Genomic DNA, 26,407 nt, shown 5'->3' on the forward strand with positions numbered 1-26,407 from the left:
AGAAATGGGAGACAGAGGAGTGTGGGACTGTACTATTGCTGACCTACACGGGTTTATGCTCAGATTAGTTTATGCTGCTGTAGAATCTAGAGTTATATTTCAAGAACTATACTGAAAAGCACTTTTATAGAGGCAGCAAGAAGCATATACTCATTTTGTAGACAAGGAAATTCATATGGAGTGGTAAGTGACTTATTCAAGTTTGGACAGTTACAGCATGTTGCTGACAAGTTTTGCCATCAGTATTTTTTCAAATATACTTGGCGAGATACCTTGTCTTGTTAGTTCTTTTTGAAGTCTTTTGGTAGTGTTTGTTACTTACTCCTAATTTTTTTAAAAGAAGTCCTAACCAAAAAATGATAATGGTCTTCTTTCATGTTTGGGGACTCAAAACTTAATGACTTAAAACATAATCAGATAAAAGTGGGGAAACTAAAAGGAAGCTTGAATATTATGACTAAATACCTATATTTTAACAAATGTTGCAGTTGTTTTTAGAAAGCAAAATATGGAGGAAAAAATGTGGAAGAAGTAGAGGTTGTTAAAACTTAAAAATATATCATGATTTCAGGTGAAAAAATATGTCCCATGTGTGGAATTATGTTTTTAGTCTTCTACATGTAATCTCATTGTTATCAAGGCTGCAGTTCCCTTTTATGATACGTGACGCGTGACTTAGACTGGACATTTCAAATGTGAGGCAGTTAAGTGTACATCTTTTAATTGAAATTAAGTAAAAGTCCATGGCTAATGCCTTTAGAATCTTGGATGGTTACATCCCACTAACTTTTAAGTAACTAATGTGTATGTCTCAGAATACTGTAATCCAGAAATACATGACAGACCTTTTTTGTCTCCCTTTCAGACAGTTTAGTTAACTTCCACTTATGTTTGAATTAGCAAGTACCATACAGAAAAGTAAGAGGGAAGGATTATTTCCAAGTGGCTGAAAATACTCAGCTTTGCTTTAGTTTGAAAGTGAAGGGAAAGAAGAGAAATGACAGAGAAGGTATAGCCAGCAGGTAGGTACAGCTGTGAGTCCATCAATGTGGTCTTCTGAAGACAACATCTGCCTGAAATAGAATTTAAAATGTTGGCAGTTAGGCTGCTGTTGGTTTTTGTAGTGACTTCCTCAGCTGGGCGAGAAAGTGGGAGAACAGATTTATGTTCAGGAGCACTGAGGACCTCACCAGTGATTTGACAGAGAAGGTATAGCCAGCAGGTAGGTACAGCTGTGAGTCCATCAATGTGGTCTTCTGAAGACAACATCTGCCTGAAATAGAATTTAAAATGTTGGCAGTTAGGCTGCTGTTGGTTTTTGTAGTGACTTCCTCAGCTGGGCGAGAAAGTGGGAGAACAGATTTATGTTCAGGAGCACTGAGGACCTCACCAGTGATTTGGAGGTAAAAAATAGCTTCTTTGGTCATTTACTATTTGTTAATTGTTGAATATTTAGCTGAAACTTTTAAGTTCATCTGCAAAGCTGTTTAAGTAGGGGAAATTTGAGAGTTCATTTCTTAGTTCTAACAAACTGATGTCTTAAACTACAGGTTAACCACACAGGTAATATAGGCAAGGAAATGAAGTTCTGTATACAGTTTTTGCTGTACAGGGACATTTTGAAATAGGCCTGAACTGCATATGCTTTCATAACTGCATATAATTTAAAAAAAAAAGTGCCTGATAATCTCTCAGATGTATCACACTTAGACATTTTTCAGTTAAGGGAAGAGTAGGGAGAACAATGAGAAAATAAACAAAAGAACTCACATGTTTTTCAGTGTTGATCCCTAAAATAATTGTTGTGCTGTCTCTCCAACCCATCCTGCCAGTACGTGGTGAAGAGAAAATGTCACACTTCATTTCAACTATCTGACAAAGTAGCTTTTGGAAATAAAAGCTACAATTTTAGCATTGACCTCTTTATGTTCAGGAGAAGCAGAAAAGGTGAGGGATAACATTGCCATGCTGTGTTTCATACATTGTGTAGGCAGTATATTTTCTATTTTTCAGCAACAGTATGCTGTTATAGATAAAGCAATGTATTTCATTAGTTTCTAGTGCCAAACTGAAACGGAAAAAGAATTGGTTTGGAACAACTTTCTACACGGAATTAACTGCAGATGGAGAAATTAAGAAAACAGCAAAATCAAGTAGTTCTTCAAATCCAAAATGGGATGAGCAGCTGACAGTGTAAGTAGATTTTTTGGTTGTTTAATACTATTTATTAGGCAGACATTGCAGGCAAATATTTACTAAGCTTGGCTGCCTATGTAGTTTTCTCTGGCTGTTGATGACTAAATGCAGACATAAGATGATATTTATCTCAAATGAAATTTTTTTTCTCAATTCTTACAATGTTTAGAGAATATTTTTTATACACAGAGTGTTCCTTGCTTACAGTTGCTATATGTGGTATACTCTTGATATTTGTTAGCACTGTGGACCATTCAAGTTTAAGATTCCTCTCTAGAAGATATTACTAATTGTAACCATTAGCCACTCTCAACTTTAAAAGGAAAAAAAATCTCAGCTGGATAAGTAGTAGTTATGAGGAAGGTCACTTTTTCCTTTAAATTTCCTAATGAAGGGATACACACACAAAAACAGTTTATTGCAAAGTGACCTTGCAACTTATCCTAATATTTGACCTTTTTAATCTTCTTGTGGTTTAATTTGGTTTAACTGTGCTACAGGTGTAGATATACCTGAATATGACTCTGTGAAGAACCGGCAATCTTGCAGTGTCCAGTTGGCTAGAATGCATTACTATACAAGCAAGATTGTACTGCTTCAGATTTGCGTCTGGAAACAGCATAGCTACTATCAAGTGGCATTGAGCATGGGCCAGTACATTTTACAGCATCTGACCTGTCTTTGTGCAATAGCCAGCTTTGTTAGTAGTAGGAACCGTGCCAGGTTCCTATTACTAACAGTGCTGGAGAATGGGGAGTGGTACAACATACCTAGCTTTGGGGAACCGTTTGCTTGGGAACACTTACTTATTAACTACAGACCTGGGCTAAAACAAGTAGGGTATTCCTGTGCCACATTTCTCAATGTTTCAGGTTTAGTAGAGCTTATTAGCCCTTTGCAGTATTGCAAAAGAGAATAATACAGTCTTGCACCTGATGATGATTTCCAGGAGTTATTACTAGCACAAGTACAGAGCTATTGATATATTCACAGAGACCAGAGTTTCTGTTGAGGAGGTAGGTTTGATTTGGCAGGATTTGGTGAGCTGGTAGAAATGAGGTAATTTGGCATGCACAGTTCAGCCAAACAGACTTGTTCCATCATCAGTATTACTTACTTAGGATCTTACCCTTATATATGTATATAAGGTGTTCTGGCCCCCTCTTCCTCTGGCTATGGGAATGGTATCATTGCTTCAGTAGCCCAGTCTATTTGAGGATAACTGAATTCTCTGGCTTACCAAATTCACCTCACTTCTATGGGTCTGCATGAGCACCAGCAATATATTCTCTGTGTGTAGGTGTTTTTTTTTTTTTCTTTTCTTTGTTGAGCTGGTCTTTTAGTATGACTTCCATTAGAAGGCAGCCTATTCAAAATGCAAAAATATATTTGCTCATGGGTTTCAGCAAAAATGATCCACTTTGTCCAACACGTTCAAGTGACTATAAAGCTAGCCCTGTTGTTGGGAGGGTGGGAGTTGTTTTTAGTACTGTTTTCATCAATGCTGATACAACTTTCTGTATCCAATACTGATAAATATGTGGCCTTTCACTTTTTGCAGTACAGTGATTCTACTCCATTTTTCACAGCCAGGAGCACTCTTGCAGTACTAGACCCTGTACTACAAAACTTACTCGCCAGGACCTAGCATAGCTTCCTGTTTTCCTTCTTGAGGAGGGGAGAGATCACTGCCAAAAGTTATCATAATATTACTATAATTGGATCCTTTACCTTTCTGCTTCCCTCCAATTTTTATTTTAGCTTCATCATTTGATTTTTCCCCTCTGATTTCTGTGAGTATGCATTATGGTTCTATATATATTTGTGGATTCACAAATAATGTTTTATCAACACTTTCTTGGCAAGCTGACACCTGTTAAGTGGGTTCTTCCTACTTGCAAGTAGCTGATTGGTTGCTTTTTCCTTTTTTTAAAATATTTAGTATTTTTCTTTCTAGTGACAGACAAATATACTTTCCACCTTTTTCTCCACATTTCATAATGTGAGTTTTTAGTTAGAATTCTGGAATAGTGAGGGATAAGGAAAATATGTCTTTCATAAATAAAGTAAGATATGTTTTATAAAACTGAGATTTGAGCTTAGTGTAGATTATGCTGATACTCCTCAAATTCCTTATGCTATAGCAGTAATGCACTTTAAGTTCAATCTTAAGTATAAATATCATAGTGTTTGCAGTTCTTAGTTAAAAATTTCCCCTTGCAGTACAAAAACTTCTGTCAGTTAATTAGTATCAAGAAATACAAAAATATGAGAAAGTAAATTAAGTTCAAATACTCCTAATAAAAAGAATGAATACTTTAAAATCTGTATATATTTTTAAAAAAAATGTATTTTATATGCAGGAATGTGACTCCACAGACTACGCTGGAATTTAGAGTGTGGAGCCATCACACTTTAAAAGCAGATGCTTTATTAGGAAGAGCCACTGTAGACTTGAGACAAGCTTTGGAAATACACAATAGAAAATGTAAGTTATCATGAAGGATATTTCGAGTAAAGTAAAATTATTATTACTAATCTATGTATCAAACTGGCAACCAGACTACTAACTATACATGTAACTACAACTGACTTTCAGTTGATGTCTTTACTTGTCTCTTCCAGAGATGTCTGTGCTATCGAGAGCAATTTAAATGTAACAATGGGATACAATAATTTTGAAACAAACATTAGAATGTGAGTTACTACAAATTAAGTAAAAGCGGAAGTGACTAAATACAATGTTTTGTGGCAAACTAATAACTAATTTTGCTAGAAGATCTGTTTTAGACTTGGTAAAAAAAAAAAAAAGTCTAAACTTTCAGAAAAGCCATCTATGTAATTTTTCATGTTTTCCTTCTCTGGAATCACTAATAGAAAGGCTAGATATTTTTCCCTCATAATTTAGCTGCCCAGAGAGCAGTAGGAACCACTGGTTAATGAAACAATTGAGAACTTCCTTTTAGTACATTAAGGATTGTTGTGTTCTATGTAACTTCTAGTTTTAATTGTCTCTAATAGAATTAAAGCAGGTCTTCTTTATCTAATTTGCTTTTTAAAATTTTTTTCATTAGTACAAGAAGATGGTGAATCCACACTTTAAATTCCACCCCAGAGTGGCAGTAGAATTCCAGCTAAACCAATCTCTAACCTTTCTCACAAGTTAGATACACAAACCTGAGAGCTCTGTTTAGGGAGGTGGGGGGAAAGGAGAGCCAAAAAAAGCTTCATTTTTCTGATTCTTGCAGAAAATTGCAACAAAACCCAAAATCAAGTGGGGTGTCTTCAGGAGTATCATAAAGATTCTGCCGAAGATTCCATAGTTAAGCAGAAAAATTGCTTCTTTTTTAAATTAAAAGAACTGTATCAGAAGAAACTGGGTTGTAATAATGATAACAAAAAAAAAAGTTAATATTTTAACTATTTCTAACAAAATAGTTAATCTTTTATTACTGTAGATCCAGGGGATGTAGGATCCACAACTTGGCAAATTCTTTCAGGGAATGGTTGACTTAGCTGTACATTGCACCAAAAGTAATTTATGTGCAGTGTTTCTGATTTGGGCAAGTCAGCAGTTTGACACACACTGGATTATCCAATAATTTAGTGGCAGAATAATCTGATTGGTATCCTTCAGTCATTCAGTTATTGATACCTAATCTAAAATGCAGCACTTGAAAGGCTCTTTACTGAAGAAAATGTAAAGGGGAAGTCCTCTGAATGCAGAAACTTTAGAATTAGTGCTGTTACTTTCTCCTGCTAAACACCACCAGTTGAATTGCTGCCTACACCCCTCCCAGCTTTCTTGCCAGCTCAGCTGGACTACAGCCAGCTGTTGATCTGGTTTGGGGAGATAACCTGTTAAAATAGCAGAAGCTACACCAATCGCCCTTTGCAGAAATGATGATTTATAAATATGTTAATTTGAACAACTCAGTGGTAGGCTAGTTTCTTCTTTCTCTTCTTTCAGGTAGCACTGTTTTCCAAAATGCAGGTTGCTAAATTAATAATTCTGTAGATTTGGGAGCCTTGTGCTTGCTCCAGCAATTTAAAATGCTTTGAAATCCATTGTAATATAGCAGTGGGTGACTGCTAGTAACTGCTGCCCAAGTACGCTGTCGAACCTGCTCTTTAAAGTAACAGCTTGGGGGTATCTGGCAATAGCTTATGGTAGCCTTCCCTGTTTTCATGTTTATTGTTCATTTACGATATATGTTAAGAATGAAAAAAATAAGGAAATGCTAGTTTAATGCATAGAAGTGCACAGTGAGCTTTAACTTTAGCTTGGAATGCTATCATATGGAGGGAAATATGGTGGTATATCTTGAAAAATTGATCTTGTAATCTCAGACCGCAAATACTAAAAGGCCTTAACCATTTTAACCTGATTAATGTGAACTCATAGCTGACTGTGTTTGGATTTGTGACATGTAGCTTTAACTGCTGTACTACTAGTAATAGTTGATTTAGACAGAATTACGCAGCATCCACAGCGTCTTTTACCTCTGGATTATGTATGTCTCTCTACAAATGTGTGCATTGCTTATCAGTCATATTGAATTCTTCTACTGCACCATGTACACATTTTTTTGTATATCTCAATTATCTCAAAGTTTCTTTTGGTGAAAATAGTTTCTGATTTAATTTTTGGTTACTTGAGGTATCCTTTCTTTTACTGTTTAATCCTTGGAGTTGGGATCTATGACAATGCTAGTAAAGATTTACTAAAAACAATTTTAAAAAATGAGGAAGGACTCTATGCAGTCTTTGCATTTCCTTCTTCCTCAAAGTGATGTTCTTTTTAGTGGTCTCTTAGAATTAGTTTTGGAAGGTGATACAAGAAATGAACATAAGCTGTGGTTGTAGAATGAGGTTCCCCGTGACTTGTAATATTTGGATGTGTGCTTCAGAAGTTGTTTGACTTTAAGCCTTTCCATGTTACGTGAGTAGTGCATAATTTCAAAAGGGCTTAGTGGAAACAGCAAACCTGGGAAATTATTAACAACAGAGTACTGAAACCATGTGGATCCTATAGCATACCTATAGAATATACTATGTAAATGGCCAATATATTTTTACAATAAACTACTTTTACCCACAGCAGATGTAAATTTACACAGCTCCTTAGTGATTTCTATGTTGATTTGAATCATCTGAATATCTCTCGTTCAGTTTTATACAACTAAATATACGTATCACATTTTTGTGTTGAAAGTCTCTTTTAATGTTTAGAATTTAATCTTTCCTTTATCCCTTCTCTCCTTCTCTCCCACTACCCACCCCAACTCCATTTTTAGTGGAGAAGGTGAAAGAACAGTTGAAACTCTCTTTGGAAAACAAGAGTGGCATGGTGCAAACAGGTGAACTGACAGTTGTGCTAGATGGTTTGGTTGTTGAACAAGAATCTCTTACAAATCTCAGTTCATCAGCAACCAGTAAGTTAAAATAATTAAATCAGATGGTAATATTTTGATTAAGATTTCAAAGAGATATAATAGAATATTTCTGTTGAATTTGTTTCTTACTGTTCAGTAGAAGTTCAGCAAAATGGTGAGGCTGTGCATGAAAGCAGAGATGCTTCAGCAAGAAGTACATCCAGGTTGGAATTCATTTTTGTGTTTTACACTATATGAAGTATATTAGCAAATTTATTGGTTGAAATGTTTGGGTTGTATGTGGGTTGTATTTTTTTTTTTTAATTTTTTGAAGGGGATAGTTTTTAACTGTCAAGCCCTAAATTGTGTTAGCATAGGTTTTAGAAACATTACTTGTATGATAATTACATAACTTAGCTTGAAAAGAATTAAATTTACAACTCTGCTCTTCCTGTGCTTGTAGAGCCTGCTCTCCACTACTTTATCATTGCTTTTTGTCTGTGTAGCCCCCTGAGCATAATAATTCAACAGATTGGAAGTCTACTAAATGCTTCAGCAGAGATTAGGAAAGCAGTGGTTCAGTGTAGTTTTGTGTACTTATTCCATTTGTTTTCTTCTGCTGTTTAAGAACCATTTCTATTCATGTCTACCAACTTGTTGCAGCATACCATCTGAACGGAAGGAAGAAGAAAAAAAAGCCTAAATTACTTCCCCCTCACCCAGTTCCTTTTTAAGGTCGTGATCAGGAATTTGTTTGAGAGACTTGTATTGAGTTTAGGAAGCAGTATTCAGAACACTGAGGCAAAGGGTTTGCCTGCTTCAACCTGAAGTGGGAAGAAAAAGGCTTTGGGATCAATTTAGAGCTTCATTCTTGGCTTCTCTATCTTTATACCAGCTCAAGGATTGCCTGGAGAGAACTAGGAGTAGATTGTTTGCCCCCTCACCACTAGTGAGTCAAATAGGTCAACATTCAGATCAATTTAATGTTACTGGCCTGCTCAGTTACTTTGCGGTGAACCCGTTTCTGTTTGAGTTCTTGACACACAATGGAGTGAAAAAACATACAGTTGCTATGCTTTTGAGTGTCAGGGACACATTTGTCCTTGTACGCTTGACTTGATTCTTTTTTTGAATATGTGGAGGTTTGTCTCTGTTTCCCCATAGGTGCCCAATATGAGGGAGCGAGCGTAAAAAGGTGCTTCTCCTTCGTTTTCGTTAGAAAGGTTTGGGACTGTTAAAAGTGACTTGAAACACATCTGCATACCATTTTGAAACAGTAGTAACAATCATTTGTTTTCATTCAGCTGCTGTTGCTGGAGGTGTGGCTTTTACTGGGATTCTTCTCTTGATGTTGATATTTTGATTACAACAGTTTTCCATACAACTATCCAGCAGTTTTGATTTATAGTTTTAAAATTAAGAGATGAGAAAAAGTTTTAAGGTAGCTTCTGTGCATGTCTTTAAGAAGCAAATTGGGTTTGTAGTCTAGAGTTGAAAAAGGGTAATACTTTAATTCTCTGTTTATACTACTTCTTTGGAGTAGGGTAAGGTAGCATGGAAATGCTGCTGCTTCCCTGCTTACTCTGCAGAGTGGGACTTCTAAGAATTCTCACATTTTTTGTCACCTGTTTAACTTCTCTTTAATTTTTAGCCTCTACTCCTTGAGAAGATGAGGAGTTGGCATTGAATGTAATTTTCACAATATGTGTCTCGGGTGGGTGGCTTTGAGCATTTTGGGATAGATTTAAGTAAAAACAGTGTAATTGAACAAGACTTTCCATTCACAAGCCCTTACACTACATTTATTTCCATTATAAACACAGAGCTGCCTGTGTGTATCTGTCCTCACAATGTCCCATCCTGCCTATGCATAGAGAAGCTGATCTTATTTTCCTTTTACTGAGGCAGAGTTTTGTTACTTTCTTATGTAATGACTAGAATAATTTTTGGAGATAGGACAACCAAAACCAATTCTTCCACTTGCTTAATGAGAGAAAAAGTTTTCCTGCTCATAGCTGCACTTTGGAAGGGTCCCTAAGGCAGTTTTGGAAGATGTGGCAAACGCATCAGTCTGCCCAACTCAATTCTAGTATGTCATTACAAGTAAAAGATGAAGTGGAAATTGAAAATCTTATCTGCTTTATGTATCTGAAATCCTCAAAACGAAAATTTGCCTTTTGTTCCTTAATTGTTTTGCACTTGCACTTGACTGTTATCTAGGCTGCAAACGTTGTGTTATAAACTGTTGTGAATTTACTTCCATTTCTTTATTTGTTTCTTTAGCGTAATTTAGTGCAGGATTTGGTTTAGTGCATAACTGTTTAACATGTTGTTTGTAGTAACCTAAAATGATCTTTTATTTTTACCAAGATCTGCTGGTGACATTTCTAATGGGATAGACAATCAAGTACCTTCCAACTCTGTAGTACAGAATACATTCTGTATAGAAGCCGTTAATGGAGACAGCACACCATCTCCTACTCACGTTGCAGCCAGACCCAAAAATATACCAGTACCAAAACCACTTGCAGCTCAGCCTGTCAACAGCACTGGTAAGAATGGGAGACTTACGGGAACATGTTCCATAAAGCTTTTTTGTCTGGTTGAAATGTATCTGAAGTTGAGCCACTTTTTCTATACATTTTGTATTAGATTTCAGAAATACTGAAAGGGTGTTTCTGGGCTTGAATTTATAATCTTGCATGTCCACTTCTGTGAATTTTTCTTGAATGTACTAACTTTCATACTTTCCCATTAGTTCTCTTCTCTGATGAAGAAAGATGTAAAGCATCCAAAACTCCCATTTCTCTGTCCCAGATGACTAAACCATTTCTCTCCCCCAGATGATTGTCTGGAGGAAAAATCAGATTTCTTTCACAATTAATTTGAGTATCTACATTTAAGTTTCTTTTGCCATTAGATAAATCTGATTTTTAGTGCTGTGCGGGAACTGCTGTGCTCCGAGTTGGGATCTGTTGCAGACTCTCCTTGCCTTCCATTTTTTCAAAAAGTATGCTGTTTCAAAACAGGCATTGGCAAATACTAAATTTCATTTTCCTCTTAAATACAAAAACTTTGATTATGACTACAAGTGACATTCAGTACAGTAAAACAAGTGAAAAGTAAGTCTTTTAAAATTTTTGTTCCTCTAACAAAACTTTGCATCTAATTATGACTGTGCTTTCTAAGTACTTTCTGCCTTTTCTCAGCTGTCTGAGAGAGATTACAGTGATAGCAGAGGAAAAAGATAACCTTAAATAGAAATAGGCAAGCTGTTAATAAACAGTAGGACAGAGACTGTCAAACTTCCTGTAATAGAGTGGGAAATGTGGGTATGGTGGGAAGATAGCAGAAACAATTATGAACTTTAAAAGGTAATAATTAAATTAGGCCTTCTCTGAAGCTTTTCTCTATTTGGAGAACTTGAATTTGATTCCCCTCTCTTTTCAGTTGAAGGCTAGAGGGCATATATATTGTTTAGGCATTGCTCCCTTTTTCTTCAGTAGCGGAGAGATCCATTTGAAATCTGTATTAGGATAGGGTAATTGCAAAAATAATTGATTTGTTCAAAGAGTAATATTGATGAAATCATCACTGAGCTTGCACTGAGGCACTGATATAACAGTTTTCAACTATTGTACCAGTTGGTGGAAACTTTTTTAAGGCAAGGCATAAAACAGATCTCCAGCATTTGTTGATGACAGACTTCCCCTCCCCACCCCCTGCACTGTTGTGCTTATCAGGATTGTAATTTCATGTGATGTTGCCAGAATTGCTGTTTTAGATCTAATTGGTGAGGTAATCGGCTGATATAATGTTTTATAGATCTGTTTTGGAGATCAGCTTACTAAAAGAGCTGATGATTTGTCAGTTATTTTGCTTCTAACTTTGTTATGTAATCCCATTCACTCTTTCATGTGGATGAATTGAGTGTTTTTTTTTAATGAGAGCTGAAATTTCAGTTGGCTTTTTTCCTATTTAAGTAAAATTGTTGCTAGTTAAAGCAGAAGTTTGAAGAAACTTGATCAGATTGTCTGTAGTTATGATTTTTTTTAATGCCATGCTTTACATTTGCTTGAAATAATACAAAGTCTCGACATGTCTTAATGTAGTTAATCTGTTTTGTGTGAGCTGGAAATAGTGATGTATTACCCCGGAATAGTTGTGTTCAAAAAGCAATGCCATTACAGATCTTACAAATCTGCTGCTGCCTGTAAAATCATGCTTATCATTATGCATATCAAGAAAATATTTATGGCCCAGTGGTAATTCCTTAAAGAAACTGACTCGCTAATTTAAATACATTGCTGATGACAGTTTTATTGTTTGTAATTCTTTGATCTGCTTTTCTGACCACCTGGGAAAGCAAGAAATTGCTGACGTTATATACGTATTGCAAGTAAAAAGTAGAATCTAGCTATTTTCTTATTTGTAAGAGTGTTATACAGAATTAAAGTGAATGAACTCTTTAAAATGATGGAACAGCATTTTATAAGCACTTAGTCTAGGGTTAAATTTTGCAAATCTGTATCAGTAAGGTTATGAGTATAGAGCAATTGTATTGGTCTCAGTCCTTAGAATTGCAAGCTGATAGTATACTGTTAGATAGAAAATTACTTGAAGTCTACGTTGCATGTTATATTTAGTCTTGTAGAAAAATAGTTCCAACTCTAGAAAAGGTACAAACTGATGAGTTTAAATAGAATTGTCACTGTCTGGTGTTGATTAGTCGTGCTGAAAATGAAAGGTGTGAATGATGTTGCACTATTTTTAATAGGGCCTTGACTTTTAATGGGGGTCCTACTGACTGCCATACCTGATTTTGCTTGTCTAAGACAAGATCTTGTGCTGAGATTCTGTTCTATTAAGCTCTGCAGATGATTGGTATTGATGTATTGTTGGCCAAGTGGGCTTGGGAGTAATAAAGCCTTTTTAGCCCCCTTCTCCTGCTAAGTCCATGCCTGCTTTAAACCTTTTATGAGATTATGCTTGCTTGAGTTGGATGACATTTCTATGATTCTTTAAAAGATGGAAATTGATTTACTTTGTGATTTTAAATAATTGTCTTCAGTCATTGAACTGCGTAAGTTACGTTAGCCAAATACTAATTTTTGTATTTTAATGCTGCTTTTGGAGGGGGATTTTTTTTCCAAGTCACACACAGGTGGTTTTTGCTTAATTGTAGGGTTCTGTACCTCAACTTGAAAAAGGAAAAAAAAATCATCTGTAAGAATGATTAGTTTTCCAAATTTCATATTTATCTCTTAATATTTTTCTTTCATGTCACACTAATCAAGATTCTTTTTTGAAGTTGATATAAGTTCAAAGTTTCAAAGCAAATAAAGCAATACTGTTTTCTGGGAAGCAGATGGGTACCTTTTGCTAATCTAAAGAGTAAGATGTAACGTTGAGTTGATCAAGATACGCAGAAACTAAGAAATTACTTAGCAGGGAAGTATAGAGAATGACTTGCAGACTGTAAGTTGTAATTACAGCTTTAACTGAGGCAGGTGCATTGTGACTTTTTGTCATCTTAGACGAAAATGCTGCTTATGGCATATAGGTGCGACTTAAATGTATACCTTCCGTGTCATTTACTCCAAAAGTTGGTCATTTGAAAAGTAAATCTTATCAGATTCTGATACACAAATGTTCTTATTTCCGATTTCTCAGTTAATGGCGAGTCATCCACCTCTGCACCAGAAGCTGGCAATTCTTCTGTCTCTGAGGCTCCGATAGGTTCAGTCGAAGCTCCCATGTCTTCAGATTGCACTAACACTACAGCAGAACCTCAGTCAATGACAGAAGCAACTAGTTGTTCTGAAAGCCACACTTCTGCATTACCTGTTGTGTCTGCTGGACTAGAACCTACAGCTGCAACAGACTGTGCTCAGCCTAATGCTAGAAACAGTGTAGCAGCAGATGCAGCAAAACCAAGGGAATCCTCCTCCACCTCAAGTGCGTCTGCAGAACCCGTAAGACAGCAGCCTGGTAATGCCAGTACAGAACCTTTGCCACCAGGGTATGTGGGCTTGATTTTAATGCTATAATTATGTTTCATCTGAACGTACATATAAAGAAACAGAAATTTAATTCTGGGGTTGCCAAATGCAGGTCAGTTGGCTGAGCCAGGGTTATTTGATCTAAAATGGGGTTTGTACTGCTGCTATAACTGGCTAGTAGCTCTTGTCCCAGAAAGTAACAACTGATAACTGATTTGCTGAGACAGTATTGTGATCTAAATAGATGAACTCTTGGGCATTATGGACATGAAGACTTTTCATTTGATAGATTCAAACTTATTTGGGTCATAATTTGTTACTCCTTTGGTTCTTAAACTATGAGAATGTAGTAGGGATCAAAATACAGAGAAGTGAAAATTAATAAAATAGTCTAGAAATACTTGTAGGTGCTTGCTGTGTAACAATGAGATCAGTAATGTTATAGATAAAAATACAGACTTGAAGTGTATGTATGTGCTCAGAATAGCTAGAAACTTTTAATTCTACTAGATTGTTAGAAACTACTTCTGTAGTCCTAAGCCTTAAATGCAAAACTAAAGATGTGCTTAGTCATTAAATGAAAATATAATACATGCTCAAATACATATATTGATCTTAAAATTTTTTTATAGATGCTTTCATGTTTGGGTGAAAAGATATCTTCAGTAACTAATCAGAAATACTGACATTTCTGTAATATTCTAAATATTAACTATATTAGCATTTTCTGAACACAGAAATTGTTCCTTACGCCGAAGTGTATATACCTTGTGTCATTGTAGCTGATCTTTCAGAGGGCCTGTCTTGTACCTGCTCCCTCTGAAGGAGGTTCAGTAAGTTATTGGTGACACTTCACTTGAGTTTCTGCAGTTGGAAAAACATGAAAACAAGCACCTAAAAAGATAGAAATATTGTATATATGTTGTTGGGGAAGAGTTAAAGTTTTTAATTTTCAGATGCTGTGACAATGGAAGCTCTTTATAGGTGGGAATTCCTGTGGTCATCCCCCTTCCATACACTCTTTATTTTTTTTTTTTAAATTAATTACATGCTTTCCCATTGAGGACACGGTCATGAGTTCCAGGCATGGTGCACACTATGGCCAAATGCATTTCTTCATCATTCCTCCCTGATCACGTTTCTGTGGCGTGGGGTTTGTGGTCCCCCCACCCCTACTCCAGTCTAGCTGAGTCTTCATTATGTTTAGTCCTAGTAACTCTGTAACATGCTGCTGCTCCTCTGTTATCATTTTGTAATCTTAGCACTTAACCTCTTGAACTGCAGAAAACATTTTGTAGGAGTTTTATAAGATACTCTGTAATAGTGAGGAAATGCACACCAAATCTGTGAGTAGCAGGCAAGGTGTTCTGCCTACGTTTTTAGGAGCTAATTAATTATGTATATAAGAAAAAACCCCATATATCTAATGCAAGCAAGGGCTTCAGCTTTTTGTCTAACATTTATCCTGGTTTCCTCTCCCATTTATGAATATTTTTATTGCATTAAGGCAGTTCTCAGCAGCACGAAACTTCGGTTGTTTCTAATGTTTGGTCCTCTCTCCATCTTCAATGTAAGTTTGCTTTGCAACTAAAACGGAAGAAATAATCCCCAGGGATATCAGATAGAGAATTTACCAGGATAGGAAATAGAAACACAGGAAAACCGTCTGATAGCCCACATTTCAGGTTCACTCTGAAAGATCCTGTTGTTTGTTGGATACAGGGAACAGTGCTTCAAAATGTAAACTCCCTCTCTTTTTGAGAGGGGCATGTGCTTGGAAATGCAAAGAATCTCTAAGCACTTTTTGAATGAGGTTATTTTAGCATCCAAGCCTTGAGCAGATAATTAATTGACTTTGTTTTCAGATACCTTAAATAGAATTTGAAAATGCTTGTGAATATTGACGTATGCTCATTTTATGTACTAAGTCTTTTAAAGAAGTCCTTATGGTGATATCAGTTCAAGTAGGAAGTAACAGATGTATTCTAGTGTGAGTTTTCTTTGGTGCTTTAGAATGAGTTTTGGATCATAGGATTTTCATTCAATACCAAAGTACTTTTTTGGCTTAGTAGGAAATAAGTCCTAAGGAAGTGTTTTCACCTTGACTTACATAAAAGTATTTTTGTCTTGAAGGTGGGAGCAAAGAAAGGATCCTCATGGTAGAACCTATTATGTTGATCACAACACACGAACTACAACGTGGGAAAGACCACAGCCCTTACCTCCTGGGTAATGTAGACTTTTTTGATTTAAATATGATAAAGGTACTATTTTTTTGTTTGTTTGGTGCAGGAAAAATACCGGCTTTTATAAGCAGCTCATTGAAACTGTATTATACATTGTATATTAAGAAATTCTAGCTTTCAGTTAATTTAGGATTATATTAATTGCAGCTATTGTTATAGGAATGTTGGTACTGTATATATCGCTTGTTCTGAACACTTGTTCAAATACAGCTACTCAGTTACTTTGTTCTTCCTTTAAAACTTAAGCATTAAATAATGTATATTTGACCTTTTTTTAGCTGGCACCACTAGGTGTAGTGCACAGGTTCCAAACTTCAGATTTCCAAGCAAAGTGTTTTCTGTGAAACCCACCAACATTGCTTATGGTCACAGGAATTTACAGAGAGAGAGAGCTGAGCATCTATTGCTTGAAGTCCATGTTTGTTCAATGTTGTTGTCCTTCTACCAATAAAGTTGGGGAGTACTTTTGTGTACTTTAGAAATTAAAATCATGCCTGTGACTCCAGTACCTCATTCAAGTACTGTCTAGGAATGTAGCATAAAGAGAAAATTTGTTATGTAATATTACTGAAAAAATTAGCTGTTAACATATGTGTTTCTTGAAAGCTGGGAAAGAAGAGTTGATGATCGTGGGAGAGTTTACTATGTGGACCACAACACCAGAACAACAACGTGGCAGCGACCAACAATGGAATCAGTCAGGAACTTTGAGCAATGGCAATCTCAACGGAATCAACTGCAGGGAGCTATGCAACAATTTAACCAACGATACCTCTATTCGGTAACTTTTACATAAAATTTAGAAATTAATAGAGAGGTATAGGTATACTTTTTGTTCTTTAACTTTTCCTAAAGTGATTTTATAACTATTCAGCCATATATATTACGAGACATTTGGCATCAGCAATTCAGATTCTGATTCTGTTGAAAAATGTTAACAAAAATCGTCCTTAAAGGCAAAAAGTACTCCCTTCTGAGTCTGTTCCCTAACTTGAGCCTTGTGTACTGCATGATACTTAAGACTTTTAATGACAGTAGTAAGAGGTAAAACTAAAGGAGACCCTTAATTGAAAAGGAATGTAAAAGCTGAGTTATGGGCATTTTGAACATAAAATGGCCTTCAAAACTGTTCCAGTGATTAGGAGTCATTCATTACTACAAGTGGCAGTTCTTTTACTTTGAGGTCATTTTGAGAGTTATGCACCTGGTTCAGCTCTGGAATTTCCTACATGGTTTTCCATTTCTCTCAGATAGTTGCTCACCTACTTCTGCCTGAAGAAAATATCATGAATAGCTTGAAAGAAGGTATTTCTTGAGACAGATTTTTCCGTCTGTTACTGGATAAATAGGATAGTTGCATTTTCGGAGTTAAGAATGATGGTGCCTGCTTGTCGCTGTCACTCTAAACAGTTCATTTTAAGAATTGTGCTTGGTCTCTTAAAAAAAGATCCAATTCCAGAGACTTTGTAAGTGATATGTAGCAAAGCTGGAGTGTCTTAAAGAAAAAAGCATTGAAGTACAAGTCTGAAACAGCTTCATTAGACTAGGACTCTATGCATCCGAAGACCTAACTTTGCTTTGAATTTGATGGACTTTTTTCAGGTACCCCTCTGAAGTAAAGGATGCTGCAGTATTCTTACATTTAACAGTTCTCAGCCTCTCATTATCTAATTAGACATTATATCTCATCACTAGCAATAGCAGAAACATGTATCACCACTGATTTTCTTAAACCCTGGAGCTGTGAGTCAATTTATCTTATGCATTAGAGAAAGATAGAATGGTTGAGGTTGGAAGGGACTTCTGGAGGCCATCTGGTCCAATGTAGAGCCAGTTGCCTAGGACTATGTCCAGACGTCTTTTAAATATCTCCAAGGGTGGAGACTCCATAGCCTCCCTGGGCAACCTGTGCCAGTGCTCAGTCACCCTCACAGTAAAAAAAGTGCTTTCTGATGTTTGGAGGGAACCTCCTGTGCTTCAGTTTGTGCCCATTCCCTCTGGTCTTGTGACTGGGCACCAGTGAAAAAAGCCTGGCTCTTTGTCCTTTTTGCACCCTCCTTCAGGTATTTATATACATTGATGAGGTCCCCCCAAGTCTTCTCCAGGCTGAACAGTCCCAGGTCTCTCAGCCTTTCCTCAAAGGAGAGGTGCTCCAGTGCCTTAATCATCTTCATGGCCCTTCGCTGAACTCTCTCCAGTATGAGCCTGGGTCTAACCTTTTTGCACCCTCCCTTCACGTCTTTATACGCATTGGTAACTTGCAATGCAAATCCAAGAATCACAGCTGAAACATATCAAGCCAAGAACTCTTGCTGAGTAACTTTCTGTACTTGTGTACTACTTTGATAAGTTGCTTAAACATCTAAGAAAACTCTCACTTTTCCTGATCGTAAGATTTGTTTTGTTTTGAGCTAGATTTATTCTCTCAGGAACAACATATTTTTTTCATTAAATTAATGTTTCTTTCTTCATTTAATGATTCATTTAACTCTTACTGAAAACCACAGACTCATTTCTTAAAAAGTCGCATCTGACCTTAGAATCATTAGATTAGGATTTGTTTGTGAGACAGAATATACTTGAAAGAGAAAAGATAACTTGGCTGTTTGCATCTCTTTAGAATTCTAAGTAGTGTATCAGTTGCATACCTAGATCTCACATTTTGCTGGGGCAAAAATATTGAAATTATGTTGAAAACAGTGTGAATACTTTTTTTTTTTTCCTTTAGTGCTGCTGTATACTTTTCTTCTAGAATTGTTAAGGTCCAACTACACCTAACTTTTCTTCCTCTGGTGACATACCAGGACTCCGCCTATACAGCAGTTTATAAGTGAGATTGCAATTTATTTTTTGGAAAAAAGTGGATTTAATGAGTAAGAGAATGTTTCGGTTACCTTGAATGGTCAAAGCTAAGCTATGTGAAGGAAGAAAAATAGACAGGATATAGTTATTTCAGTTACTTTTACTTTTACCTGGGTTGATATATTGTACTCCTTTTGGTATTGAATCTGGCTCATCCCATGTCACTGCCTAGTGTTTCAGTGTGTTCTGTGAAATATACGTTAGCCAGCAGCCTCACACAAATGCTTGGACCCATTAAGAAAATCGGAAATCTCTGAATCATGCCACTATTCAGTTCTTTGGCAGACAGCATTTTCTGTTGTGCACTATTCTTTTTATACTCAACACAGAAAAGCCTTTGATTACAGGGTCATTGTGACTGTATAGTTTCCAAAAGCAGAAAAGGCTAACTGCATTTGCTGCTGAGATAATGATAATTCTCTGTTCACATCTAGTGGCTGGTGTCTGGAACAAAGAGGCAGCTTGATTTTGTGTGTAACCATTCCATTTTCTTCTGATCCTTGCTCTGTTTCTGTTTCACAGGAAAAATACCGTAGCTTTTTTTACCTGAATTTGCTGTTGTAAACTCTTAAGTGGATTTGAGATTTTTGGATTGCAAGTGCTATATAAAGCAGTATTAGTAGCAAGGTGATCCTTAAGATACTCTTTGGAAAATGAATATTGGTTCCCATATATCAAAATCCCATTCTGCACAAAAATAAAAAAGAATTGTAGTGCCCAAAAAATTTTAGGGGGTGGATGCTTTTAGTTATAAATCAGAGCATGGATCTTGCAGTTTTGGGGATTTCTGCCTTTTACATTTTATTTTTCCCATGATTTGTATTCTTGGGAGCTATGGGGGGACTTCTGCAAGGTTACAGTATATTACCAGCTTAGTGTGTTTTTACATAACAATTTCATCTGGTTTTTTTACTTTTTTTTTCCTTTTAACCTTACTGTGTGTTGGTATAATTTTAACCATCCACATATTTTAATGAATGTAGCTGCATTTGCAAAGAATGACAAAGTCTGAAAATAGCCAAACATCCAGGGAAGACATCATGTATTGAGGAAGCAAAAACCACTATGTTGGCAGTAATCACTGTGCTTGGAAACACATTATTATGGTAAAGCATGTTCTTAAGCAAGAACATTGTGCTTATCTGCTTATATGTGCTTCTGCAAAACTTCTATGAACTGTACATCTTTAAGACCACTCTCTCTGAAGTTTGCTGTAGGAGGGAAGGGGAGGGTACATTGTGTTGGAAACAGTGGAGGCAAGTGCACAAATCTTGTTATCACATAATCTGTGTTTCTTCACAAAAACAGACTAAAAATGGCATGATGTTTTTTCAGAACGGATAGTCTTCAGAACTAGTGGTAATCTTAAAACACATTAAGGGAAAAAAATATAATACTTGGCCTAACTGAATGTCCTCTTGTTTTTAAATAGGCTTCGATGTTGTCAGCAGAAAATGATCCACTTGGGCCTTTACCACCAGGCTGGGGTAGGTTAATTAGCTGTTGATTTCAGGCAGTGACAGTTACAGAAATTTGGAATGCAATTATTGTACAGTGAGTTTTTTTCTTTTTTTCCCCTAGAAAGGAGAGTGGATTCAAATGATAGGGTGTATTTTGTAAATCATAACACAAAGACAACACAGTGGGAAGACCCTCGAACTCAAGGGTAGGTGTGTATATTGACTGTGCAGATAAAAAGATCTAGCTTAATTCTTATATGTCATGATATGGGGAAAAAGTACTGTCTGCAATTTCTTCTGCAGTTTACAAAATGAGGACCCTCTTCCAGAGGGCTGGGAAATCAGATATACCAGAGAAGGTGTCAGATATTTTGTTGACCATAATACAAGAACCACCACCTTCAATGATCCTCGTACTGGGAAATCTTCTGTGTAAGTGGGAAGTTAAATATATTTTTTAACATTTTAATGTGTTATAGTTTAATAATGAAGTCTTCTCCTACTAGAAAACAATCGATATTTTTAGCTGGAATTGAGCACTAAATTATGAACATTGTTGTCCTGTAAATTTAATCTATTTTTAAGCTTTAATTGTCAGTTTATCTATGACACACTTCGCTGTACTGCTCTAAGGTTCAATAGCTTTTATACACTTTTCAAATACCAAGATTGTAATTGTTTTTTAAATGGAGAGGGGAAGTGAGGGAAACTTGAATATTGAACTAATGTAACTAATAGTTAAATTTTTAAAGAAACAGCAAATGATTGTAATGAGTAGTTATACACTGTCTAAACAAAGCAGTTCTAAATACTTATCAAAAATATTACATGCGCATCTTTTTAAAAATAGTTTAGTCAGAAGTATTGACCCAACCTATGGTGGCTGTCTTAATGTCTTTTATGTAGGGTAGGGTTTACTTCTGATGACATGTTGATGACCTTTCATTCAAAGAGCCTATAAAGTATTGTAGTAGAAGTTCCTTCATAGTTCCACAAGCAGCTGAATTTATGAAGCCTAATTTAGCAGTCTTTCTCTCAGTGAAGACAATAAATTAGATGTCTCTCCTTTAGCTGGCTTGTAATTTTTACAGGATTGATAGGGATTTGAAATCCTCTAGATCTCTACCTTTCTCTCAAATTTGGTAAATTGACTAGCATCTTAAACAAAAAAAAAGGGGGGCGGGGGGCGGGGAGAAGGGAAGACTGGCTGACCAAACCATCAACTGCATTTTGTTTCTGATCCTATCTTACGATAACAATTTTTGTGTATTTTTGAAATCTACATGCTGCTGTTTAGCATTGAAAATACTGTTTGATGTCTGTATGGTTAATGTATCTCAAATATATTTCCTTACAGAAATAAAGGGCCACAGATTGCTTATGAGCGTAGCTTTAGGTGGAAACTTGCTCATTTCCGTTACTTGTGTCAGGTACTGATTAAATAATTATTTACTTTTCGAAACTATTTGAATTTATGTTTATATGTGCTGCCTTTTAACGTTATTGCCTTATGATTACAGTCCAATGCACTGCCAAGTCATGTGAAAATCAATGTATCCAGACAGACTTTGTTTGAGGATTCCTTCCAGCAAGTAAGCCTGCGAAGATTGTTGTGTTTGTTTATCAAGATAAAGCATAAGAATAAAAATGGCCATAGCCAGTCCTTCAGGCACAGTTCTCTTCCTCCAGTATTAGGCAAAGGGGGATTCTTAGGGAAGACTATAAGAACAGAAGTAATGTATATAATACTTTTACCAAATGATCTTTCAGTTCCCAACTGTTTACAATTGAAATGCTTCTTGAGCTTGATGTGGTTTCTGGGTATTTTAATAATCCTCAAGGGATTATTATTCTGTGAGCTTGTCTGTGCTCCTCTGGTGAACTTTCTGCATCTACAGCATCCAGCGGTAGAGAGTTCCATAGCTTAACCACATTGCATACCATATTAACTTAACCACATCGGATTTGCTTTTCTGATTCCTGTGTGTGGTTATATACAATACAAAATGTTGTTTTCTCCAATTAAAACTGGTGTCCTGCTTTGTCCTTCAAACATTAAATCTGTGTAATTGAAGCTTTACAGTTCTTGAGCTCTTACAGTCTGCAGCCAACGTACGTTCTTCCCTTCTTTCTCTGTAACAATGAAAATTCTTGCCGCTGTCACCACATCAAAACCTCTTGGGAGGGATTCTCTATAAGTAAAAAGTATGTTATTAATGAAAGTATATTACACTTATTTTGGATTAGAGTAAATTACTTTTTTAAATGTTTTGCCTAAAACCAAAGTCTGTAATTTATCAGATGAAATGCCTTTTCACCTATTTTCCTTTAATAATAATGAATGCCTTAGGAAGAGTGTAAGAACAGGGCAACCCTATAGTGATACTTTCCAGATATACTCTCCCACTTGCTAGCAGTCTGCTGCTCAAGGATTTTAAGTCCGAGTTGGTATTTTTGTGTGCGGTTCATTGATTGCACGTTCCATGAGATGGTCTAATTGCTTGTTAGATCTGTGTAAACATTTGACATATATGGCGTTTCTGTATCAATTAAATAAAATCTGAATAAGAAGGAGCGATTGTATTGACAATGCATAATTTATAACTTACTACAATTTTTGGGTTTTTTTGGTAGATTATGGCATTAAAACCCTATGATTTGAGGAGAAGATTATATGTTATATTCAGAGGAGAAGAAGGATTGGATTATGGTGGCTTGGCAAGGTAAAAGAAAATTTGCTTAAAATAGTTTTATTTTTTTAATAGCACTCTAACCTTGATTTCTAATGTCATTCTGTTGGCAAAAAAACTGCTTGCTTTTGCAGTCTGGTCCTGGTTACCTTTTTAGCTCCCCTTAATGTATTAAGGAGGTGGAACTGGCAGCACTGGCTATTGGTATGGGTTATACACTTGCATTAGTAAAACTGTGGTCTGAGTTGTTCAGTTCTTTGACAAAGATTTATGTTTAAATTGGAATTTTTTTATGCCGGTTAATTGCTCTAGACTGAGTTATTTCAGAAATTTTCTATCAAAAGGTCCACTTTCCTGAAAGTGAGGACTGTGGAAAAATGAAGTGTTTTGCTTATTTGGAAAAAAACCAAGCAAACACCAGATTGGGGCTGATATGAACAGAAAGGACATAAACAAGAGGAGAGTAGTGCAGGCATGAAGTAACAGCAGGCGAACAGACTATGTAGGCTGTACAGGAATGCGAAGCAGCTAGACTACAAGTTTTTCTAGAATCTGAAGTGGAACTTGGAGGGAAAATCTGACAACAGGAAAACCATAGAAAAAGTGTGTTTCATCTGTTGACCATATAGAAGACAACCACTGACTACTGCTGCCAGTTACTTGACTGAAATGTTACTATTAGGATGAAAATTTCAGTACTACTGCAGATCCAGGGAATTAGAAGTAGTCATAGGTGATAGAATTTTTCTTGTTTGCTTGGTGTTTTTAGTGTAAAGGTGTTCTGTTCTGGTTTTGTTCTGGTTTTATGTAGCTTACTGTGTTAAAATGAAGTTCAGTGAAAATGTGTAGTATTAGTAAGTAAGGAAGCTTGCCTCTGAAGGTTGAGCTTCTTTGGATATGTGGATTGTTATGCTTCTGAGTTACAGTATCTGATAGGCTTTGGGGGGTGACTGCAGGAAGGAATCGAATTTTTGCTTTGCGTGGGTTTTGTTTGGTTGGTGTCCCTATCATGATGGCCCTAGGCATAGGATGGGAACCGGGAGAGTTCAAGTAATCCGTTCCAGAGAAACAAAGTATTCTAAAGAAGTGATGCTGGAATAATTTAACTGAAGAATGTTAGTCACAGAAAGTAGCGGAATAAATAAATAAATAACAAATATATAAGTAATATAATTTCATAGTTTTAGGAGTAAGTCTTGCCCAAGATTTTGTATGTGAAACTGAGAAGCAGCAAGGATCTCATTGTAACTTGAGCTGAGAATTCTTAAGTGACATGTAAATGTTCATGTACTGACTTGCTAATGTAATACTGCATTAATACAAATACAGAAAGCTGATGCACCTGATTTGTCACCTGTCTCTCAGCAGACTAAACTCAGTGTTCCCTCCAGATTTTTACCTTGTGTTTAGCAGGACCAATGTGACACTATGTCCTGTGGCTAGTTCTAGCTGTTGACGTGAAAAATTTGTGGCTTCTGCAAACTTCTTGTTGATGACTGATTTCTTCGATTCATCCCTTGTTACCTGGCTTTGATCTAATTTAAATGCCTATTATATTTGATGCTTGTATGCAGAGTTAATATAATTGTGTCAGTATAAAACTTGCATAGAATGCTGTACAACATTCTCGTGTTTATTAAAAGATACACAGAAGCCTGTCAGGATTATTGTATCCTGACTGCCTTTGTCTGTTTACTTTCTACTTGGCCTTTGGGTTGGAAGCGTATTGTAGCGAATCATGATCCATGACTTGAGTTTCATAGAACTGCTAGGAGAAACATGCCAACAAACCTCTCATTTCTCTACCCTGATCTCAGGTAAATATAGGGATAGAAAAGATGCCTCTTGAATGTGACAGCTGAAAGGCAGTCAGGGTGGAATTCAGTCTCTGCAGTTATTATAGGATAGACTTTTAGCTTTTTTTGCGGCTTTTGCCTAAGCCTGGTTGTTCAGTTTCAAGCATTTAGGGCCTGATACAAAAACTCCTGAGTGTATATGACTGCTTCTGAAGTCTCTGATTATATGCAAATACTATAAAGCAACAAACACTCTAAAAATCAGCTATCCTAACACTGAAATACCAGATTCTGTTACTATTTCAGGTCAGCTGAATTGGAAACCATGGAAGTGGTGAATAACATTTATTAGTTAAACCTCAACAAAAATATATTTTCACATTGTCATGTCCTGTGGGCTTAACTGATGCATGGTAATTTGTTAAACCACAGTAACTCAGTGTGTGTTTTGCTGTCAGATTGGGAAAGCAAGTAAGGTGTGCTGTGGTTTGGGTTTTTCTGTTTTGTTTTGTTTGACCTAGATTGTTTATGATAAACACTGCCCATGGAATAATCTGTAATTTTTTTGAATAAAGACTTGAGTTGTATGCAGTAAAGCAGGCATGAGGAGGATAAATACTGTGTACTGGTTGAGGGATGGACTCTGTAGGCAAAAATGTTACTAATATGCAACTAAAACCTGTGCTATGAGGGAGTGTTGAAGGTTACAATCTTAACAATCATTTCTGAACTTCAGAATGACTTTCTAACCTTATCGTTTTTAATAATGAAATTTTTTATATTTAAGAAGTATATAATGCCATATATTATTCTGTGATTCTAATACAACACTGTTTATATTATTTTTCTAAGTTTGCATATATTTTGACCATTTTGCTAGTTACCTAAGGGGAATGGTGATAAACATCTGTATTTGATGGTTTTTATGTGTATACATGTTTTTTTTCCTTAGAGAATGGTTTTTCTTGCTTTCCCATGAAGTACTGAACCCTATGTACTGCCTATTTGAATATGCTGGCAAGAGCAACTATTGCCTGCAGATAAATCCAGCATCAACAATCAATCCTGACCATCTTTCATATTTCTGTTTCATTGGGCGCTTTATTGCCATGGTAGGTTAGATTTTTAAGGTTTTATTATTTGCTGTAGCTATACATTTATTCCTGAACAGTATTTGTTTTTACAGTTATTAAAGATTATATTAATCTCTTAGAAATGGAAGATTAAGGCATGTAAGGTTATTGAGCCAAAATATTCCCTGAGAGTTAAGACTCTTACACACTCAAGTTTCCTGGAATAGTGATGAAAGTTAATACGACATTCAATACAATATTTTATTTTTATCAATTGGATGTGTGTACTTCATGCAAACTGCTGTTTGATTGAGTGTCTGAATACTGATGCTCTGAAAAATGTGACTAGTGTTTTCCGAAAAAGGCTCCTTGGTTAGACTTGGTATACCTTACTGTATTTGAAAAAATGAGTTAGAAATGTTTTGTGGAGTACACTGAGCCTTAATTTAAACGTACATACTTGGATACAAAGGTCAGATACTGAGGAGAGCAGAAGGTGGCAGGGAGCTGATTCTCTGCCATCAGGTTTCTCTTAAACTAAAAGCTGACAAGGCATGTTGTATCATTTCTTCTTCTGGTATCACTGAGTCAATTTTCTATAGTGGACTCCTGCTCTGTCACATTTCTTTCCTTCCATGTAGTGATACAGTCATCTTTCCACATAATCATCATGATGTCTACAGGTAGCCCTCAGCAACATCCCTGAA

At 36.1% G+C, this 26,407-nt stretch overlaps 1 protein-coding gene across 2 annotated transcripts in view; it reads left to right on the forward strand.

Annotated features, from left to right (window-relative positions):
- WWP1 (WW domain containing E3 ubiquitin protein ligase 1) overlaps positions 1-26,407 on the forward strand; it is a 54,882-nt gene that overhangs the window by 19,886 nt on the left and 8,589 nt on the right. Inside the window, exons 6-20 of one of the 2 annotated variants that reach the window (XM_009576165.1) lie at positions 2,055-2,193; positions 4,560-4,684; positions 7,494-7,631; positions 7,732-7,795; positions 9,942-10,123; positions 13,245-13,593; positions 15,707-15,802; positions 16,426-16,600; positions 20,114-20,168; positions 20,263-20,347; positions 20,445-20,573; positions 21,499-21,571; positions 21,662-21,733; positions 22,776-22,864; positions 25,580-25,739. In XM_009576165.1, coding sequence (XP_009574460.1) covers positions 2,055-2,193; positions 4,560-4,684; positions 7,494-7,631; positions 7,732-7,795; positions 9,942-10,123; positions 13,245-13,593; positions 15,707-15,802; positions 16,426-16,600; positions 20,114-20,168; positions 20,263-20,347; positions 20,445-20,573; positions 21,499-21,571; positions 21,662-21,733; positions 22,776-22,864; positions 25,580-25,739 — 1,931 coding nt within the window. Of the gene's footprint in view, positions 1-2,054; positions 2,194-4,559; positions 4,685-7,493; positions 7,632-7,728; positions 7,796-9,941; positions 10,124-13,244; positions 13,594-15,706; positions 15,803-16,425; positions 16,601-20,113; positions 20,169-20,262; positions 20,348-20,444; positions 20,574-21,498; positions 21,572-21,661; positions 21,734-22,775; positions 22,865-25,579; positions 25,740-26,407 lie in introns of both variants that reach the window. The other variant, XM_009576164.1, reaches the window with a different exon arrangement.

This window comes from Fulmarus glacialis, unplaced genomic scaffold (genome assembly GCF_000690835.1).
Source record: "Fulmarus glacialis isolate BGI_N327 unplaced genomic scaffold, ASM69083v1 scaffold14794, whole genome shotgun sequence".
Taxonomy (NCBI): Eukaryota; Metazoa; Chordata; class Aves; order Procellariiformes; family Procellariidae; genus Fulmarus; species Fulmarus glacialis.